Raw genomic sequence first — 19,745 nt, forward strand, 5'->3', positions numbered from 1 at the left:
GAATTCCATCGCTGTACGCTGACATGAAATAAAGAGCTGGCGACATACCTCAAGACCTGGTGAGTGCATCATTTCTATGTGCCTTTGCTTGGTATACACCCCTTTAACAATGTTCTTAACCTTAAAAAAAACTTTCAAAACAGATGTTGAATGGAAAAGCCATTGTATTATTTATTGTAAAGTCCATACTGTTAATAAAGCTTACTGAGGACATAAGACTTTATGTTCCAATATGTTTCAAAGAGAAGCTGGAATTAGGAACACAACATGAAATAGCTATTAAAACAACATTTAAAATATGTAAAAATATATTTTTAACTCTGCAACAATGTTAGAGATAAAACTCCCGTTTTGCACAAAGCCTACATTTCCAATTGTTCACCTTCAGTCCTGTGCAAAGCATAAAAAATGCAGTGTGAGAATGACACAAAACATATTTATTTTAGTGACTGTGATAAAAAAGGACATACAAATGAGGAATCACTTTTCAGCTTAGTCCGGGCAGTGACACCTACATACAATGAGTTAGCTTTTATGTATACATTTAACGCACACAAAGACACTGTAAACGGCATGCAAATTAGGAGAGTGTTCAGACATTACAACACAGTGGCACAAAACACCAGGCTACATACATCTTAAATGCATACAATCTTGTGGGAAAGGCTGTAGCCTTGTACAAGTATGACTATTCACAGTAGCATTACATATTCTATGTGCAAAACAGATGAGTTACCAATGAAAAATCTTTTTTTATCTTCCAAACTGTACTTAAGTATTACATCATTTACATCATCTTTTCTAAACCATAGAGCAGCACGGTGGCTCAGTGGTCAGCACTGAGGTCCTAGCATCTGAAAAGAGTTTGTATGTTCTCCCCATGTTTGTGTATGTTTCCTCCGGGTACTCAGGTTTCCTCCCACACTCCAAAAACATATTTTAAGCGATGACAAGCTCTGCACAGTGCTGTGGAATATATTGGCACTATATAAATAAAAGAATTATTATTTCACACCAATGCCAGGCCATGATTGGTGATAATGACCTAGATGGCATAGAATGGCAGTCTGGCTCAAATTATTCCATTGACTATCATTGAGATTGAAATACCATTCCTTAGTGTCTAGACCACCATGAACAAAATTCTAGGCATTTTATTTTGTGTAAAAATGCCAGACCTCAGACCTTATGTCTGACTGCCTACTGAAAGAAACCAGCCTTACCATCATTACAAGCACTGGTTTGTTCACCCTTATAGCTTATTCCCATCACAATTGTGCCCTATGCTTCACTTCTATGTAAACAGGGCACAATTGTGCATGTACTGGTACAGGTCCTGTTAACTTTAATGGCATAAATGTAATCAACTAGTGACTATGCCTAGATAATTTCCCACATATATAAGTTTATTAGGCAGGACCTTAAAAGCGCAGAACATCTGTTCCTTAAACAAAATGTATACATGCGGGAAATGACTTGTACATAGTCACTAGTTGACTATGTTTGGGCTATCAAAGTCAATAGGGCCTGTACCAGTACCATTTGGACAGGTTGCCATATATGTGAAGCATAGGGTACAATTGTGATGTGAACAAACCCTTAAAGGGGTACTCCGCTGCTCAGCGTTTGGAATAAAGTGTTCCGAATGCTGGAGCCGGCACCAGGAGCTCATGACATCATAGCCCCGCCCCCTCATGACTGAATATCTAAGACAAATGGATTGAATTACTAACTAAATATATCCCTGCTGCCCCGTAGCTTAAGACTTAACCATTGCTAGTGCACTGTACGATGGGTTAAACTGAGGAAAATGTTGACCTCGTTCATACTTGTGCCTCAAACCTAATGGAACTATATTTATAGCTTGCACAGTGATAGGGTAGATTAAGGGCCCTAAATAAAAGAAATGGCTTGCGTCAAGCGAATAAATGCCCTAAATAAATAAAATCAATAACTTGCGTAAAGTGAATAGGGTCCCTAAATTATAAAAGCACGAAAATCGCAACTACTTTTACAAATAACAAGTATCCTGCATTATAAATTCTTATTGAGCTGTAAATAGAAAAGTAACCCCTATAAATAGAGAGAAAAGGCATATACTATTAGAAAAATGACGCTGTAAGCATTCTACACATTGCTTAGCTCATAAAACACATTTTTCACCTTATCAGTACTAATCTGAGCTACAGTCAATAAGAGAAATATCAGTGTGATACTATTTCTTACCTTAGTGATATGTTTGCCTTTAGAAGTAAATTTCTACTATTTTCTCTACTATTTTCTACATGTTTTATAATAATGTACATTTCTTAGTAATCCTTATATGAGCAGAATAAATATGCATGTTAATACAAAGCAATTATTTTCTGGTTCAGCCCATACTTGTTCCTCATCAATTTTTATTTTATGCATGTATCGCTATTAAGAAATGTATTAAGATGTTTATAACGATACAGACTTAGGGTCCTGGTGCCCACCAGAAGAAAATGATTTAGACTTTAAACTATATAGTACGCCTTGTAACATTACGCACACAGGACACATATACAATATGATCTAAGGTTATTAGTTGATCAACCCATAAGAAATAGACCCTAGCGCCATTTTCTACAAAATCAGCTGCAAATCTTTTGGATCATTGTTGTGAGTAATTATGTCTGAACCTGTACACACTGGAGGATCCTCTGGTACCAATAATTGTGACAAACTAAATTGGCTTACATTACTATTGTACAAATATTTGTAAAATCTATTCATTTTGTTGATAAAGACTTTTCAAGTCACTTGAAACTGATAACATAGGAATTTTAGGGTAACCTAGAGGCATACTTTCCGATAAAATGTGGCTTCGTGTAATGGGGATGGGGTTTTGGGGTGCAATGTGAGGTGTAGGGGCAGATGGTGTTAACCCCTAAGTGTTCGTGATGCCAGGACATGGTTTTAACTGAGAACCACCCGAATGGTAGCTCTGCTAGTCCTAGTTAGACAGGGCAAATAGTCCAAGGCCAGGTCAGGGTTAACAGTAGCTTTACTGAGGTAGACAGATGGTACAGTCTTTACAGCTAGGCCAGGATCCCAGAGAGGTGACCAGTAACACAAGGGACTTCGCAGCTTGCTGGGACTTGCAGTGACTTGAAAGACTTTAGAACAGCCACGCTGACTATAATTGATTTGACTTAAGATAGTGACAGCAGACAGAGACGACTTGACTTACTGACACGTGGCTGTAATTTAGGCTTGAGGCCTCCAGATGTGCTGGACACTGGATCTAAGACGTCTGGACTGGACATGACCTCAGCAGAAAGTGAAACACAAGAGAGAGATTGTAGTACCTCCCCCTCTTATAAAGGGGGGCTGAGCAAGGAGCCCATAGGCTAGCTGCGGGTCATCTGGTTACCTGGTGCTCTCTGGGTAACAAAACATGTGACTTTAACCCTTATTATGTGACTAATAACCATGTGACCATATCAAAGGTAATTTACCCTTAATATATAACTTATACACATTATGGGGGAACACTGCAGGTGAGCCCTGAGGACGTACAGGGACTCAACCAGACAGGACTGTAGGAACATATGCTGTACTGGGACATCACAGTGAGTTGCATTTTCTTTGTAAATGCATAATGCAGTTGCATAACAGGTCCCCATGAAATGTAATGTAAGTTTATAATCCTGATACAAAGAATATTTGTAAGATTATCTTCCTCTGTCTTCATTAACCAGTAAGTGGAACACTATACTGTTGACAGATTCTGTTCTACACTGTATGCTTTATATGCACTTAAATATCTATGTGGGTTTGTATACGAATTGGGAGAATATAAATATTGAGTTGTACTTAGAAAACATTCTGCTCTCAGGACAAGGACCAGTTATTTACTGTGACTGAAACCTTCACACGTACAACACTGCCTTTGTGGGCTTCACAATGAACAACTAACTCTCCAGTACATGTTTTGCATTCTGTTCACAGCTGAATGAGGGAAACAGTGGATAGTCAGAATGTTTAAAACTGTTATATACAATAGCTTGTCCATTTAAGGGTATTTGTGGCTTCCCCTCTTAGAATCATGCCATCACTGTATGGTAGCAGGTGCCACCTCCTCTTGGTCTTGGGCACCCCCCCCCTTTTCCAATTTTCCTGACACAGCCGTTTTGCTTGGCTGTGATCACTGGCTCCTTTTGTTTAGAGATTAATCCACAGAACACACAGTGATGCGTCCGGGGCTGAGCTGTGATGGACTGCCTTGTTTCTGGGCTCTTCCCCCGGTGGGTGAAGATGTGTGGGACTATGGGGTACCTTTATCTGGCACCCCTCCTCCTTGGCTGAAAACACACTACCTGTGGCACTGTGACTGTAACATCTGCTCTCTGCTTATGTTAGATGAGATCAACACTGGTGTGAGGAGAGGTGGTCAGTCCCTGTCTCCATGGCTCCTGCACTAAGAGATCTCACCTGTCCCAAGGCAGAGGGAAAGACATGGGAATTCCTCCCTCAGACAAGTCACTGTCCTGTGCCTCTGGAATGGTTGGAAGCAGATTCTGCTGGCAAAGACGACGCCTCAGCCCTAAGAGCAAAGGTTGGGGCATAGAGCAGATATCTACATTGTTACCCAGATCTATCCAGGCCAATGAGGGGAAGTTGGCACTCTCCTTAATGGCTTCACTGAGCTCCTTCAGGCTGGCACAAGACAGACGATTTCCGTTAAGTGCAAGGTGCGTGATATTGGGGAGAACAGCCAGAGCGGGTAGAGCCAAAATTAGAGTGCAGTCGGTGAGTTCAGTAAAGCTTAGGTCCACGCTGGTTAGGCTATCTCCATGGCTTTGCAAGTAGAGGATCACACGCTGAACATCTCTGGGAGTCAAGGGGATACCAGACAAATCCAAGGACTCCATGTTGGTCTTCTGTTGTAAGCTATTTTTTAGGCTACCAAGAAAGAAGTAGTTGACTTTAAGAGGAGGCATTTATAATTTTATACATCATACAGCAATAAATACTGCTTAATTCTACTCATAAAAATTTAACTTATCAAGTTTAATGCAATTCAGTTAACGGGAATGTGTTATCAGAAATTTTTCAAGAATTTTTGGTAATGTTTTCATTTTACTATCTATATTATTAAATACGTCTTTTTGCTGCTTTTAGTCTGGCAACTTGACTAAATTAAGATGACAATTCTGTTCTGTAGAGAAAACTTTTCATCAGTCTTTCACTTATCATCACAGACAGCATTACAATGAAAAGTTACAACAGTATATAGATAAGATTAAATCAGGCCATTCACAATAAGTGATGCTCAGAGCTCAGCCTCCCTTTACTCTTTCTTTCTGCACAAGGTCATAGGCTCAGGTCACAAGGGTCCCCTTCAGTGCTCTATATTCATGGGGCAAAGACACCGGTATACAGATAAGGTGGGATAAAGCCATTCATAAAAGGTGATGTTAAAGGGGTAGTCCAGTGGTGAAAAACTTATCCCCTATCCTAAGGATAGGGGATAAGTTTGAGATCGCGGGTGGTCCGACCGCTGGGGCCCCCTACGATCTCTCTGTACAGGGCCCCGGCTCTCCGCCCAGATAACGGGTGGCGACCCCGCACGAAGCGGCGGCCGACACGCCCCCTCAATACATCTCAATGGCAGAGCCGGAGATTGCCGAAGGCAGCGCTTCGGCTCTGCCATACAGTTGTATTGAGGGGGCGTGTCGGCCGCCGCCTCGTGCGGAGGTCGACACGCCCCCTTCCCGCAGGCTGTCGGGGCTCCGTACAGGAGATCGCAGGGGGCCCCAGCGGTCGGACCCCCCGCGATCTGCAACTTATCCCCTATCCTTAGGATAGGGGATAAGTTGCTCACCACTGAGTCACCACTGGACTACTCCTTTAAGAGCTCAACCTCTCTCCCTCTGTGCACAATGACCTCTGCACATGTCGCAAAGCATTCCTACAGAACTCTCTCATAGAAATGAGTAGGGTCATCTTCAGTGCCTCTTCAATGTCCATGGGGTGAAGACACCAATTTATAGATAAGATGGGATCAGACCATTCACAATAGGTGATGCTCAGATCTCAACCTACACCCCTCCCTCCTTGCTTGTCTCACAGAGCATTCCTAGAAGACACTCACATAGACAGAAATTCTGAAGCATGTTTTCTTATAATTCTGCACTAGGCTGTTCCTACACAGTCTTAGGGGCCTATTAAATGGTCCAAGCCCATCTGTAAATGAGCACAATCTCCTAGGTAGGTGCTTGTTAACAGAGCCTATTGCAAAGCTCAAGCATCAGGTGGGGAGGGCCATGATTGTTTGTGTAGCCCTTTGTTGCTAATAGTCATCGGCTGCACATCCACTATTATATGGGTAGACATGTAGCTGACGGTTTGATGAGTTTTTGAAGGATCAAAACACGTCCGTTCATTCATTAGTGGCCTGTTCAGCTGATAATTGCCCCATTTAATAGGGCCCTTACACTGTCCAATCAGTACTGATAGTGATAGACTGTACAGACACACCCATTTGACAAGAGGCATGGCAACACCCAGTTGACAATTTATGCATTGTTTTTAAGAGAAATACTAAAGGAATGAAACAATGCAAATTTCTAATAAAAGATTCCCAAGTATTGCTTTTTTTTTTTATAGGAAATACAATTATTTACTAGAACAGACAGGTCAGCAGAGCTGACAGGTCCTCTATAACGTCTTTTATGGACATTTATCAACGGGTTTAGTCAGGTTTTCTTTACTATAATTGTCGCAAAATTGTCGCAACTGCGACTACACGCTTTTTCGTGCGACATTTTGACTGGAAAGCGAGAAAAGCAAGTTTTCCTAAAATTTACTATGTAGTAATAATTTTAAAATGGACTACGGGTAGTCAGGTATTTATTAACTGCGACAGTCGCAACTGCGCAAAAAAAAGTCGCAACAGCGTTAAAAATTGACTAAATTTACTCCAGCTCAAACATGGAGCAGAAAAAGCTACTACCAAAGTAAAAAAGGAAAAATTGCTTACGTGAAAGAAAATTATCAACAGGCTGAAAGCAGTTGATAAATACGTCACACATAAGCAAAAAAAAGTAAGGAAAAAATTACTAAAAAAAGGAATACATAAGCAAACATTGATAAATGTCCCTCTTTGTGTTTATGCTCTAACACATGATCTCAATGCTGGCTGGTGTGGTCACAAATTACTGTATCGGATATCTGATATCATATTGACAGGGGGAACGTCAATATGAAAACTCCTTTCCTGGGAATATTATAATAGTATTAAACAGGATTTACATTTTGCATACAATACATACACTCTACTTTGCTGCCATCAGTCCAATTTAAATAGTCTGCTTACCAGGCCATACTTTTCCTTCGAGGTAGGCTGTGTCGATGCCACTTTGAGTGAGGTGTTAAATGGTAAAGAAGCTGCCGACAGATGCGGTCTGTAGATTTCATTTGGTCATGTTCCTATAAATGTAAGTTTTTACAGAAAACAAATGATGGTCATGTGTTTAGAAGGCTTACATTTAACATAATACATGGTTAAGGTACTGTTCAAAAATGTTCTCTGGTTTCTATTACAAGTGGAAACCATGGTGCAGAGCTGACTCCGATGATGAACCATGCTTAAAATGGGGTCTATTAGGTGCTGCAAAGGAGTCTGTTTTATTAACAGAAAAAACATAAAAGCATGCAGAACTATTTGTCCTTGTAAAAATTACATCTTTTGCAATGGAGGCTTCCTATGTAGTTCCTGCCAAATGTTTAACATATATCAGTGCATAGAACTTGCCAGTATGGGAGGAACACAGTAGAAAGAAGTAATATCTGCTTTTCTGTTGAAACATAATTATGCAACGGTTATGAGAAATAGGAAGAGTTATGGGAAATTCTCCACCCCCGTTTTTTCAGGGACATGAGAAATAAATGTTTACATGACTAAAATGAAAATTATTTTCATGAATCTACAATGCCTTCAGAATATATTCTGCACTCAGTACCCCAAAATGACAAAGTGAAAACAGAATGTCGGAAATCTTTGCTATTTTATTAAAAAGGAAAAACTAAAGTTTTGCATTGACATAAGTAGATTGCATATAGAGATGAGCGAACTTACAGTAAATTCGATTCGTCACGAACTTCTCGGCTTGGCAGTTGATGACTTATCCTGCGTAAATTAGTTTAGCCTTCAGGTGCTCCGGTGGGCTGGAAAAGGTGGATAAATTCCTAGGAAAGAGTCTCCTAGGACTGTATCCACCTTTTCCAGCCCACCGGAGCACCTGAAGGCTGAACTATTTTATGCAGGAAAAGTCATCAACTGCCGAGCCGAGAAGTTTGTGACGAATCGAATTTATTGTAAGTTCGCTCATCTCTAATTGCATACTCAGTACTTAGGTGAAGCACCTTTGGCAGACATTACAGCCTTCAGTCTTCTTGGGGATGATGCCAGAATGTTTGCATTTGAGGATTTTCTGCCATTCTTCTCTGCAGATCCTTTCAAGCTCTGTCAGGTTGGATGGGACCCATTTTCAGGTCTCTATGGCATACAAGTCAGGGCTCTGGCTGGACCACTTAAAGATATTCAGAGAGTTGTCCCTAAGACACTTCTGTCTTGTCTTGGCTATGTGGATCATTGTCTTGTTGGAAGGTAAACTTTCGTCCTAGTCTGAGGTACAGAACACTCTGGACCAGGTTTTCATTAAAGAGTACCTGTCACAAAACTTTTAATATAGTGTTCCTTGTGCAATTAGCAGACCCTTTCCCATTCACTTGATTTTATAATTATCAACATAAATATTTAAAATGTAATAGAAAAAACGGCCACTAGATGGTGCTGTTGTGTTCAGCCACATTTAATACAGTGAGTTCAGTCTCCTTCCGGCCTGGCAGGAGTCCAAATTCAGGAAGTGTTTCTCTGCATTAAGCTTGATTGACAGCTGCACAGAAAGTGAAAGCTCCATAGATTCTCACAAAAAGCTGCACAGACTGAAACCTGCAGGAGAACTTCACTGATAGCAACACAGACTGAAACATGCACAGAACCTGAGTCTTCTATTCATCACAGCTCTGCAACGATGTGAGGACAGAAGTGGTCTCCCAGCAGGCTTCAGTGATGTCATGCCTGCTGGGAAACGCCCACTTTCTCCTGCTGGGAAATTGCACTATGTGAGCAAGAAGAATTGTAAAATACACAGCTTTTTAACCCCTTAAGGACGCAGGACGTAAATGTACGTCCTGGTGAGGTGGTACTTAACGCACCAGGACGTACATTTACGTCCTGTGCATAACCGCGGGCATCGGAGCGATGCCCGTGTCATGCGCGGCTGATCCCGGCTGCTGATCGCAGCCAGGGACCCGCCGGCAATGGCCGACGCCCGCGATCTCGCGGGCGTCCGCCATTAACCCATCAGGTGCCGGGATCAATACAGATCCCGACATCTGCGGCAGTGCGCGATTTGAATGAATGATCGGATCGCCCGCAGCGCTGCTGCGGGGATCCGATCATTCACAACGCCGCACGGAGGTCCCCTCTCCTGCCTCCGTCCGGCTCCCGGTGTCTCCTGCTCTGGTCTGAGATCAAGCAGACCAGAGCAGAAGATCACCGAAAACACTGATCTGTTCTATGTCCTATACATAGAACAGATCAGTATTAGCAATCATGGTATTGCTATGAATAGTCCCCTATGGGGACTATTCAAGTGTAAAAAAAAAATGTAAAAAAATGTAAAAGTAAAAAAAAAGCGAAAAATCCCCTCCCCCAATAAAAAAGTAAAACGTCCGTTTTTTCCTATTTTACCCCCAAAAAGCGTAAAAATTTTTTTTATAGACATATTTGGTATTGCCGCGTGCGTAAATGTCCGAACTATTAAAATAAAATGTTAATGATCCCGTATGGTTAACGGCGTGAACGAAAAAAATAATAAAAGTCCAAAATTCCTACTTTTTTAATACATTTTATTTAAAAAAAATTATAAAAAATGTATTAAGTTTTTTATATGCAAATGTGGTATCAAAAAAAAGTACAGGTCACGGCGCAAAAAATTAGCCCCCATACCGCCGCTTATGCGGAAAAATAAAAAAGTTAGAGGTCATCAAAATAAAGGGATTATAAACGTACTAATTTGGTTAAAAAGTTTGTGATTTTTTTTAAGCGCAACAATAATATAAAAGTATGTAATAATGGGTATCATTTTAATCGTATTGACCCTCAGAATAAAGAACACACGTCATTTTTACCGTAAATTGTACTGCGTGAAAACGAAACCTTCCAAAATTAGCAAAATTGCGTTTTTCGTTTTAATTTCCCCACAAAAATAGTGTTTTTTGATTGCGCCATACATTTTATGATATAATGAGTTATGTCATTACAAAGGACAACTGGTCGCGCAAAAAACAAGCCCTCACACTAGTCTGTGGATGAAAATATAAAAGAGTTATGATTTTTAGAAGGCGAGGAGGAAAAAATGAAAACGTAAAAATTCTTAAGGGTCCTTAAGGCCAAAATGGGCTGAGTCCTTAAGGGTTTAAAGCTCAGATTTTTTTTTATTTTTTATAAGGGTGGGAGGAGTGTTAGGAGTAGTTAGGGAACATAGCCTGAATTAGTTTAGAACAGTTTATTTGGTGACAGGTACTTTTTAAGAATATCTTTGCACTTTGCTCTATTCAGCTTCTATTCCCAATCCAGACCAATCTCCTTGTCCCAGCTGCTGAAAAACACCCTCACAATATGATGCTGCTACCACCATGCTTCACTGTAGGGATGGTATTGGGCAGGTGACATGCAGTGTTTTGTTTTCTCAAGACATGGAGGGGAATTCATCAATATTTTACTAGTATATGTACTATAATAGATATAGATGTAAAAAGTCACCTAAGAATACACCTTCCTGCTCCAAAGTCACCAAAGGTCGCACGCCACTTGATGAATTAACCGGCTCCTACGCCCATGCTACTCGTTTAGACTGCTTTCCAGAGCTGAAGTGACATAGTGTGAGTTTGTGTGTAAATCAAGGTGCTGCGACTTTTTTGAGACTTTTTTGTGACTTTCAGAAAAAAATTTCACAGATAATGAATCAGTGTCCACTGCATAAAACTAGTCTAAAGCACTGAACATGGTAGTTCACTTTCAGATATGATCTATAGCAAAAGTCGCAGGGGAAGTGATTGAGACTTTTTTTGAGACAATTTTAGATAAAAAAACAAAACGATCTAAACAGCTTGATGAATTCCCCTCATGATGCTTAGAATTGAAGCCAGAAAGTTCAATTTTGGTTGAACCAGACCACAGGGTCTTGTGACTCACAGTCTGAGAGGCCTTTAGGTGCTTTTTTTTGATTGTATCTTTTACTAAGGAGATGCTTCTTTCTGGCCGCTCTGCTATAAAGCCCAAATTGGTGGAGTGCTGCAGTAATGGTCGACCTTCTGGAAGTTTTTCCCATCTACACATAGGATCTTTGGAGCTCAGGGGTCCGTCTTTCCAAAACTGAATTCACTACAATCAAGATGCAGAAAGATCTCAAAGATGATCAAGAGAAGTGGGAGCCCCCAGCTAAATTTTAAGTGTGATAGCATATGGTCTAAATACTTATGTCTATGCAAAATTTTAGTTTTTCCTTTTGAAAAAAAATTGCACAAAATTATTAAATTCAGTTATCATTTACTCATTATGGGATATTGAGTGCAGATTGATGGGGAAAACTTACATTTTTATTTTACAACTGGGTCGAAAGAAAACAAAATATGAAAAAAGTAAATGTGTCTGGAGGCTTTCGAAATGTATGTGTTGTATCCGCTACAAACTCAGTGCTACACCATGATTATATGCCAAAAAAATAGCAAAAAGGTATGCCGACATACAATGCAGGAAACCTGTGACGTGCCCATAGGGATGAAAAGATGAAATGTAATGTTTTGTCTGCTTTACTGTAACATATTTTTTCTTTGTTGGACAGCATAGGGTATTATACCTGCTATTTTGTCCCACAAATACAACATACTGTATATTGCTGAAAAGAAGTAAAAAATGTAATCACAATTAGATTGTGTTCAGCCTATTCACCTCTATGTGCATGCGGTGAGTCTGCCCCAGTACATGTCAAAGTACCTTGTGCGCTGGTTTACAACATATATGCACTGCATATGGCACTTTGCTGTTGCAAACCTGCCATTTAAGGGGTACTCAAGAGGTTAAAAAAAATTGTTAAAAACAACCGGTGTCAGAAAGTTAATCATTTAGTAAAAAAAAATCTTAATCCTTCTGGTACTTATCAGCTCCTGTATGCTCCAGCTGTTTGCACGGAAATTGTGTAATTATTTCTAGTCTGACCACATTGCTCTCTGCTGACATCTCTGTCCGTGTCAGAAACTGTCCAGAGCTGGGGCAAATCCTCATAGCAAACCTCTCCTTCTCTGAACAGTTCCTAACACAGACAGAGGTGTCAGCAGAGAGCACTGTGGTCAGACTGGAAATAACTATACAATTTCCTGTGTAGTATAAAGCAGCTGATAAGTACTGCAAGGATTAAGATTTTCAAATAGAAGTAATTTGTATAAATATGTAGCGATTTGATTGAGTTGATTTAAAAACTTTTTTTCCCCCTCCGGAGTACCCGTTTAATATATTCTTTTGGACTACGTCTCCATCAACTCTTTTTGTTGTCATATTTATTGTCAGCACACGATGGTTCCTAACAGTTGTAAGAGACTAGATTTCTGCATTGCTCAAGCTGTCAGTAGTGCTGCTAAGGTTTTATAGACTATCACCACTGTAGAGACACTTTAACTGCCATATAAAACCTCATATACAGACAGTCACTATTGTCACTAGTATTTACACATTCACGGCTTGTAATCATTTGTTAATGCAGCTTCTTTACAGTTCACATTATTAAACGCTTGTAAGAAACGCACCACACTTTGCGTATTAATCCAGCCATATTGGAGGACAATATAAAATTGTGCCGGCTCCTGCCTTACTTCATTTAATCAGAGGCACATGACCATCCATGCATTTCCCTTGCAGCTGCCACTGCACCGAAACTGTATTAGGTGTAAGAGTAGGGTCACACGTGCGGCTGCCTATTTTCCTACCCATTGACTTCAATGGGTAGAAAAATATGTAGCATAATATGGCATGTGTGACCCTACTCTTACACTGCAGGTATTCAGATGAATTGGAGTCCTAATACAAGGGTGACTTGAGTCCACCAGAACGGAAGCTGCTAATGCAAGGCATATCTCCGATCTGACTCATAGAGGGGGCTTCTGAGAGGAAGACTTCCACCTATGATGTTATTATGCCCTAATTGGGCTCCTGGACTGGAGTTGTCTTTATGGTCTATTCACACGTACAGTATTCTTCGCAGATTTGATGCGCAGGATTTTCTGCTGCATATTTCAATGTAAACTAAATGACTGAGCACAGCTTCTAATCGGCAGTTAAAAATCCTGCGCATCAAATCTGCGCAGAATACTGTACGCATGAATAGATCCTTAAGGGGTATTCCAGTTTCATAAAATTGTATTGAACCCCTTACGGACATCAGGTATTTTCATTTTTGCACTTTGGTTTTTTTCTACTTCACCTTCTAAAAATCATAATGTTTTCAATTTTCTACTTACAGACCCATATAAGGGCTTGTTTTTTGCACCACCAATTTTACTTTGTAATGACATGTATCATTTAACCACAAAATCTATGGCGAAACAAAAAAATTATTATTTGTGGGGGCAAAATTGTAAGAAAAAAACACCATTTTGTAACTTTTGGGGACTACCGCTTCTATGGAGTGCACTTTTCGGTAAAAATGACACCTTATCTTTATTTTTTAGGATTTTTTATTTACTTCTTTTAAAAAATTATAACTTTTTGTACGAAAATTAACACATTTAAATGGGCACTGTCACTTAAGTACTACAACATATCTCTAATATAGTTTAATTAAAAAAAGTGATTTTAAACCAGTTTAAAATCACTTTTAAATTCGGCCACTAGGGGTCGCCCTCCTAGTGGCCGAATGCATTCGACAGTGACCTCACTACAGAATTTCGTCTCATTTGAGCCTGGCAAATGAGTCGAAATCAGTCACTGCTGTGCTCGCTCCCGCCTGTCAAACAGGCGAGAGCGAGCACAGTGAAATCCAGGGCTGCGCATTGGCTCCCTGGACTCTCACACTGGCCGGCTCCCTGCTGCATATTCTCCCTGCAGCAGGGAGGCACGTGGCTCTTACCTCTCCTTACAGCCGTGGCTCCAGTAGAAACAGTTTCCAGAGTGTATAGGGCATGACAGGAAGCCGGGCACACGCTTGTTGCTTGCTACGGACCCCCGCTCATGGTCCGACACAGGTGAGGGGGGGGGGGGGAGGGGCGATATTGGTCAGGGTTCTGGGTGTCTTCCAACACAGGGTGCCTCCAGTGGTTTCACCACTACAACTCCCAGCATGCCCCGACAGCAAATAGATGTCAGGGCATGCTGGGAGTTGTAGTGGTGAAACAGCTGGAGGCACCCTGTCAGGAGAACTAAGGGCGGAAGTTGGCCCCCAGCAGGCATCAGTGACGTGGTGCCTGCTGGGGAAGTCTGCCTGGTAGTGAGCACACTACCAGGCAGACAAAATGCCATTTTTAAGATAATAAAAAAAAAATAAAGGCAGGGAGGGGGTTAGGGATAGGTGGGCAATAGGCAGGGACAGAAAAATAAATAAAAAAAAGAGGATGGTGGGAGCTACCCTTTAAAAATGTCCTCTTCTGACCCCTAGAACTTATTTTTCCGTATACAGGGATGTGGGAGGGCTCAATTTTTGTGCCGTGATCTTTTGTTTTTATCTGTACCATTTTGTTTTGATGGGACTTTTTGATCGCTTTCTATAATTTTTTTTAGGGTTTACAAAGTGACCTAAAATGCACAATTGATTGACCGTGCGGTTAAAGTAACATTATATTTTTATAGTTTGGACATTTACGCATGTGGCGATACCACATATGTTTATTATTGTCTACATTTTTTTTAATGGGAAAAGGGGATGAATCTAACTTTTATTAGGGAAGGGGTTAAATCACTTTTACTAACACTTTTTTTTATTTTTTTTTACTTTTCCCCCCACTATTTTATAGTCCCCTATAGGGGACTATAACATGCAATCATTAGATTGCATACACTGTTCAATGCTATGCCATAGCATAGCACTGATCAGCGTTATCGGTGCTCTGCTGCTCCAGCCTGCATGGCTGACTGGAGCTTTGGATTACCGTTCGAACGGCGAGAAGGCAGGTAAGGGCCCCCCTCGCCATCCTCCCAGCTGATCAGCACCGCTTAGCAGCCAGGAAGTGTTTTCTATTTTAGACGCTGCGAACAACTTTGATCGTGGCGTTCAAGGGGTAATGTTGAGGATCACCACGATCGGTGATGTCTGGCATTGGCCACGGGTCTCGGCGGCACATAGACACTGGGAGCACCCTGCTATGACCCGTGCTCAGCTCCTGAGCGTGTGTCATAGAAAGGAAGTTGGACAAGGGCGTACAGCCCCTTCGACCTTAAAAGGTTAAAAAAGACTATCACCTCAAGTTATATAACTTCCCGGTGTTCTTCCTACCTCTCTGATCGCTCCTTCAGTGTTTCATTTTCAAGGTCTACTTAATCTCCTATTCCTCTCATTGTTGGGGTTCCCCAGGGATCTGTCCTGGGCCCTTTCCTCTTTTAACATTCCCTAACTGATCTCTCCTACTATCATTCGGCAGTGTCTCCCTACACTCTATGCACTTCAGCTGAGTTTCAAGACAGCCTGTGGGCACATGGTAAAACTAACTGATGGCCAACCCTCACTGCAGCACTCCACCAATCTGGGCTTTACGGCAGAGTGGTTAGAAAGAACATCTCTTCAGTAAAAGACACATGAAAGCTGAAAGCTAAATTCAGATGTACAAATCTTGTGGCATCATAACCAAGAATCTTAGTGGCTGTAATCACTGCCAAAGGTGCTTCACCCAAGTTATGAATAGAGGGTCTTGACCCTAAATGTTGTTGATTTTAGTACAAGGCCGCAACATAACAAAATGTGGAAAAATGTAAAGGATCTGAATACTTTCTGAATGCATTTGTTCTCTAAAGAAAGACACGTGTCTATTTTTTCTTCTGAAAAGTTTCTGTTCTGTCAATTTTACACTCAAACGATGAAAATCTCACAAATGCTGTGGTTATATGTTCATTGCCAGCGCTGTACAGATGTTACCTGCCGGAGGTATGGATGGATTCATTAGAGCTATAGGTTCAAGCTTCATCTCAACAGATCCCTTCTAGCTGCTACATTGTCTCTATAAAGCTGGCACAGGTAAGTGATGGGCGGGGCTTAAGAAAACAACAGGTTGTAAGTCTGCAGGGTCTTGTGATTATTTTTCTTGCTGCTAATATTAAAACGCAGGTGTATTGCTGATTAACAAGTCAACAACCTTATTCCTAAATATTAGCTTTATTCTGGGGTAAAAATGATCAAGATGCTTTGGATTATATGACAGGTGGAATCCATGGGATCACAATTCATTCTTCTACCTGCATGCGCTTTAACTGGAGTGACAAAGCCGGTAACACTGCTGCCTGCTAGGATAGGAATGTGTCCTGGACTTCTCCCATTACTTCTCCTTAGAGAGCTCTTCTGGTGACTTTTATATCCCCCTGAGCCTTTCTATCTTTTCTTGTGCTCTCCTTCTGGCTTCCATTAGCATGGCCCCTACCTTCCTTACCCTCCTCCCTCCTCTCCCAGTCTCCACCCTCGCCACCGGTTACATGTTATCATTGATATTCTGTACAAGCCTCAGTGTTTCTGGAAGGTTTTTCCCTCAAAGCAAAGGCGGAAAAACAAAAGCGCGGGCTATGTGATCCCCATGGGGCATGTCTATGTGGGGCAGAGCACAGCTGCCATGTACACAGGTATATGACTAATACAGTGAGCTGTCCACAATGATACAATGGATTGGGGTCCTGTGAGACTTACCTTCCTTGGACACTGCAATTCCCTGGCCAGGCTGAGGAGCAGTTCATGGGAGATGGGGTCCACCAGGTTGAGGAAAGTGACATGCCTATATAAGATATCATTGAGGAATGTCCCCTCCAGGCCCAGGTCCTACAGAAACAGCAAAAGGGGAGGTCACCACACTCTGGACCAAGGTTAAGCACTGATTTAGGAAGGGACACAATTGCTGGAAGTATAGCAGGTCATAGCCTTATAATGGATGAGGAGACGAGCTCATCCACAATGGCTGCAGGTTGGGCAGACAGTGGCCCCCGGGCTCCTCACCTTGCGGAGCAGTCTGACGAGGTGTAGCGCCCTTTCCTGCTTGTGGTCCCGCAGCAGCGCCTGGATGTCCCGTATCCAGGCTGCTCTCCGCACGTACGGAGCCGGCTTATTCCTGCGCAGCACCCCGGGGATCCGCTCCGAGTTCAGGATCAGCGAAGTCAGGGCAAAATCCCCGCGGGGCCCTGCAGTCTCTCCCCGCAGGGGCCCCATATCCATCCCATCGTCGGGCTCATCTTCCAGGCTGCTCTGTCTGCTCAGCCGGCCACCCATCACCCTGCTGTCACCTTCCCTGCACTGGAGCCTACTCTACTTCACCCAGCATCAGCAGCACTGCTCACCCCCACCCCTTCTGTGAATGTCAGGACCCCCCTGTTAAAGTCAACTACTACTACTACTAATACCCCTCTACTACTGCAGGGGAAGAGCGGAGCCCCGAGAGCTGTCCACTGCCCCGGTGCTGAACCGGTCCCTAATGCTGTGACTGGATGTGAGGCGCTGGGGCCCCCGGGGCTCCTTCTCTGTAGGGTCTGTCTGTGTCTGGAGCCGCCTGTCTTGTGTTTGTTTATATATTTCAGCTTCCCGGATCTAACCAATGGTGAGCGCAGATGTGTGTAGTGTGGGGGAGGGTCGGAGCAATGTGTCTGGGATGCTGGAGGGAGGGCTGCCAGTGTGTCTGAGGAGAGAGGGAACAGGGAGGGCACTATGTCAGGGTGTGACATGTTCTCATACACTGGCACAGGCCATGTCACGTACACCATTCAAGACTTCTGTCGCATTCCTGCTTTTCTAGACATAGAATAGATCTACTGTAGCAGTGCTTCCCAACCAGGGTGCCTCCAGCTGTTGCAGAATTACAACTCATACACTGGCACAGGCCATGTCACCCTGGTTGGTAAACACTGCTTCAGTAGAACAGTGCACTGACTCAATGGGAGACATTTATCAAACCTTCTGCAGAGGAAGAGTGGTTTAGTTGTCCATAGCAACCAATCAGATTCCAGCTTTTATTTTCCAGAGGCCTTTTTGAAAATGAGAGAAGTGATCTGATTGGTTATTATGGGCAACAGCTCCTCTCTTCCTCTGCACAAGATATGATAAATCTCACCCAATGATCCTTTTATTTATCAAATGGAAACATGGGAAACATATAACTGTCTCATTGGAGCAGCAGCTAAAGTCAACAAGCCGAACTCCCCGTGCTCAAGGGGAGGGCGGACTAAGAAAGTGGGAATGCCCCAGGACATTGGCGACACCTCCTTGACACTTAGGGTGCGTTCCCACAGGGCGTATAAGCAGCGTATAAGCAGCGTATTTGACGTTGCGCAAAATTTATGGCAGCAGTGGGAAATACGCTGCGTATTCCTTGCTCACTATACATACAGGGCTTTCCAGCGGCAGTACTATGTGTGTATTGAGTTTTGGAGGCGGAGCCGCGCATCACAGACACGCCGGAACACGGCCCCGCCTCCAAAACTCACTACACATAGGGCTGCCGCTGGAAAGCCCTGTATGTATAGTGAGCAAGGAATACGCAGCGTATTTCCTGCTGCTGCCATAAATCTTGCGCAGAGTCAAATACGCTGCATATACGCCCTGTGGGAACGCACCCTTAAAGCAAGTTATTCAACCCCTTAAAGACTCAGACCGAGCAAAGTTTCATTTTTGCACTTTCGTTTTTTCCTCCTCTTCTAAAAATCATAATGCTTTCAATTTTGCGCCTACACGCCCTTATAAGGACTTGTTTTTTGCGTCACCAATTATATTTTGTAATGACATCACTTATTTTAGAACAAAATCTGCAGTGAAACAAAAAAAAAAGTTTTGCCGTCTTCGGTTTCTACACAGTGCACTTTATGGTAAAATGACACCTTATCTTTATTCTGTAGGTTCATATGGTTACAAGGATACCCAATTTATATAGGTTTTATGTAGGCATGCTGGGTGTTGTAGTTTTGCAACAGCTGGAGGCACACTGGAAAACACTAATGAAAGGTGATAAATGTATTCACATTGCTGTAAGTTCAATATTCTGATTCCCGTTCTTCTCCCGTCAAAATTAAAAACGGACTTAAAAAAACGGACAATAATGGATGCAAATGGATGTTATCGGTTTGTATCCGTTTTTGTTCAGTTAACGCCTTAAGGACTCAGGGTTTTTCCGTTTTTGCACTTTCGTTTTTTCCTCCTTACCTTTTAAAAATCATAACCCTTTCAATTTTCCACCTAAAAATCCATATTATGGCTTATTTTTTGCGTCGCCAATTCTACTTTGCAGTGACATCAGTCATTTTACCCAAAAATTCACAACGAAACGGAAAAAAAATCATTGTGCGACAAAATCGAAGAAAAAACGCCATTTTGGGGGCTTCCGTTTCTACGCAGTGCATATTTCGGTAAAAATGACAAGTTATCATTATTCTGTAGGTCCATACGGTTAAAATGATACCCTACTTATATAGGTTTGATTTT

The 19,745-nt window shown here is 42.0% G+C and overlaps 1 protein-coding gene across 1 annotated transcript; it reads right to left on the reverse strand.

Moving 5' to 3' along the window:
* Positions 1-152: 152 nt before the first annotated feature.
* Positions 153-18,057, reverse strand: LRRC75B (leucine rich repeat containing 75B). Its single transcript, XM_056530935.1, has 4 exons — positions 17,277-18,057; positions 16,974-17,102; positions 7,346-7,458; positions 153-4,929 (listed from the first exon to the last, which is right to left on the reverse strand). The coding sequence occupies exons 1-4, from the start codon at positions 17,544-17,546 to the stop codon at positions 4,455-4,457; spliced, it is 987 nt and encodes a 328-aa protein (XP_056386910.1). The 5' UTR covers positions 17,547-18,057; the 3' UTR covers positions 153-4,454.
* Between the last annotated feature and the right edge of the window lie 1,688 nt (positions 18,058-19,745).

The sequence above is a fragment of the Hyla sarda genome, chromosome 1, assembly GCF_029499605.1.
Source record: "Hyla sarda isolate aHylSar1 chromosome 1, aHylSar1.hap1, whole genome shotgun sequence".
In the NCBI taxonomy this organism is placed as follows: Eukaryota; Metazoa; Chordata; class Amphibia; order Anura; family Hylidae; genus Hyla; species Hyla sarda.

What these genes read in the sequence shown, in the direction of transcription:
- LRRC75B (XM_056530935.1), bottom strand. Translation starts at nt 17,546, where the DNA reads ATGGGTGGCCGGCTGAGCAGACAGAGCAGCCTGGAAGATGAGCCCGAC. An exon ending in TCGTCAGACTGCTCCGCAAG is followed by an intron (nt 17,103 to 17,276) that starts GTGAGGAGCCCG and finishes CTGTTTCTGTAG; the next exon opens with GACCTGGGCCTGGAGGGGAC. An exon ending in CGAAGGAAAAGTATGGCCTG is followed by an intron (nt 4,930 to 7,345) that starts GTAAGCAGACTA and finishes CTTTCTTGGTAG; the next exon opens with CCTAAAAAATAGCTTACAAC.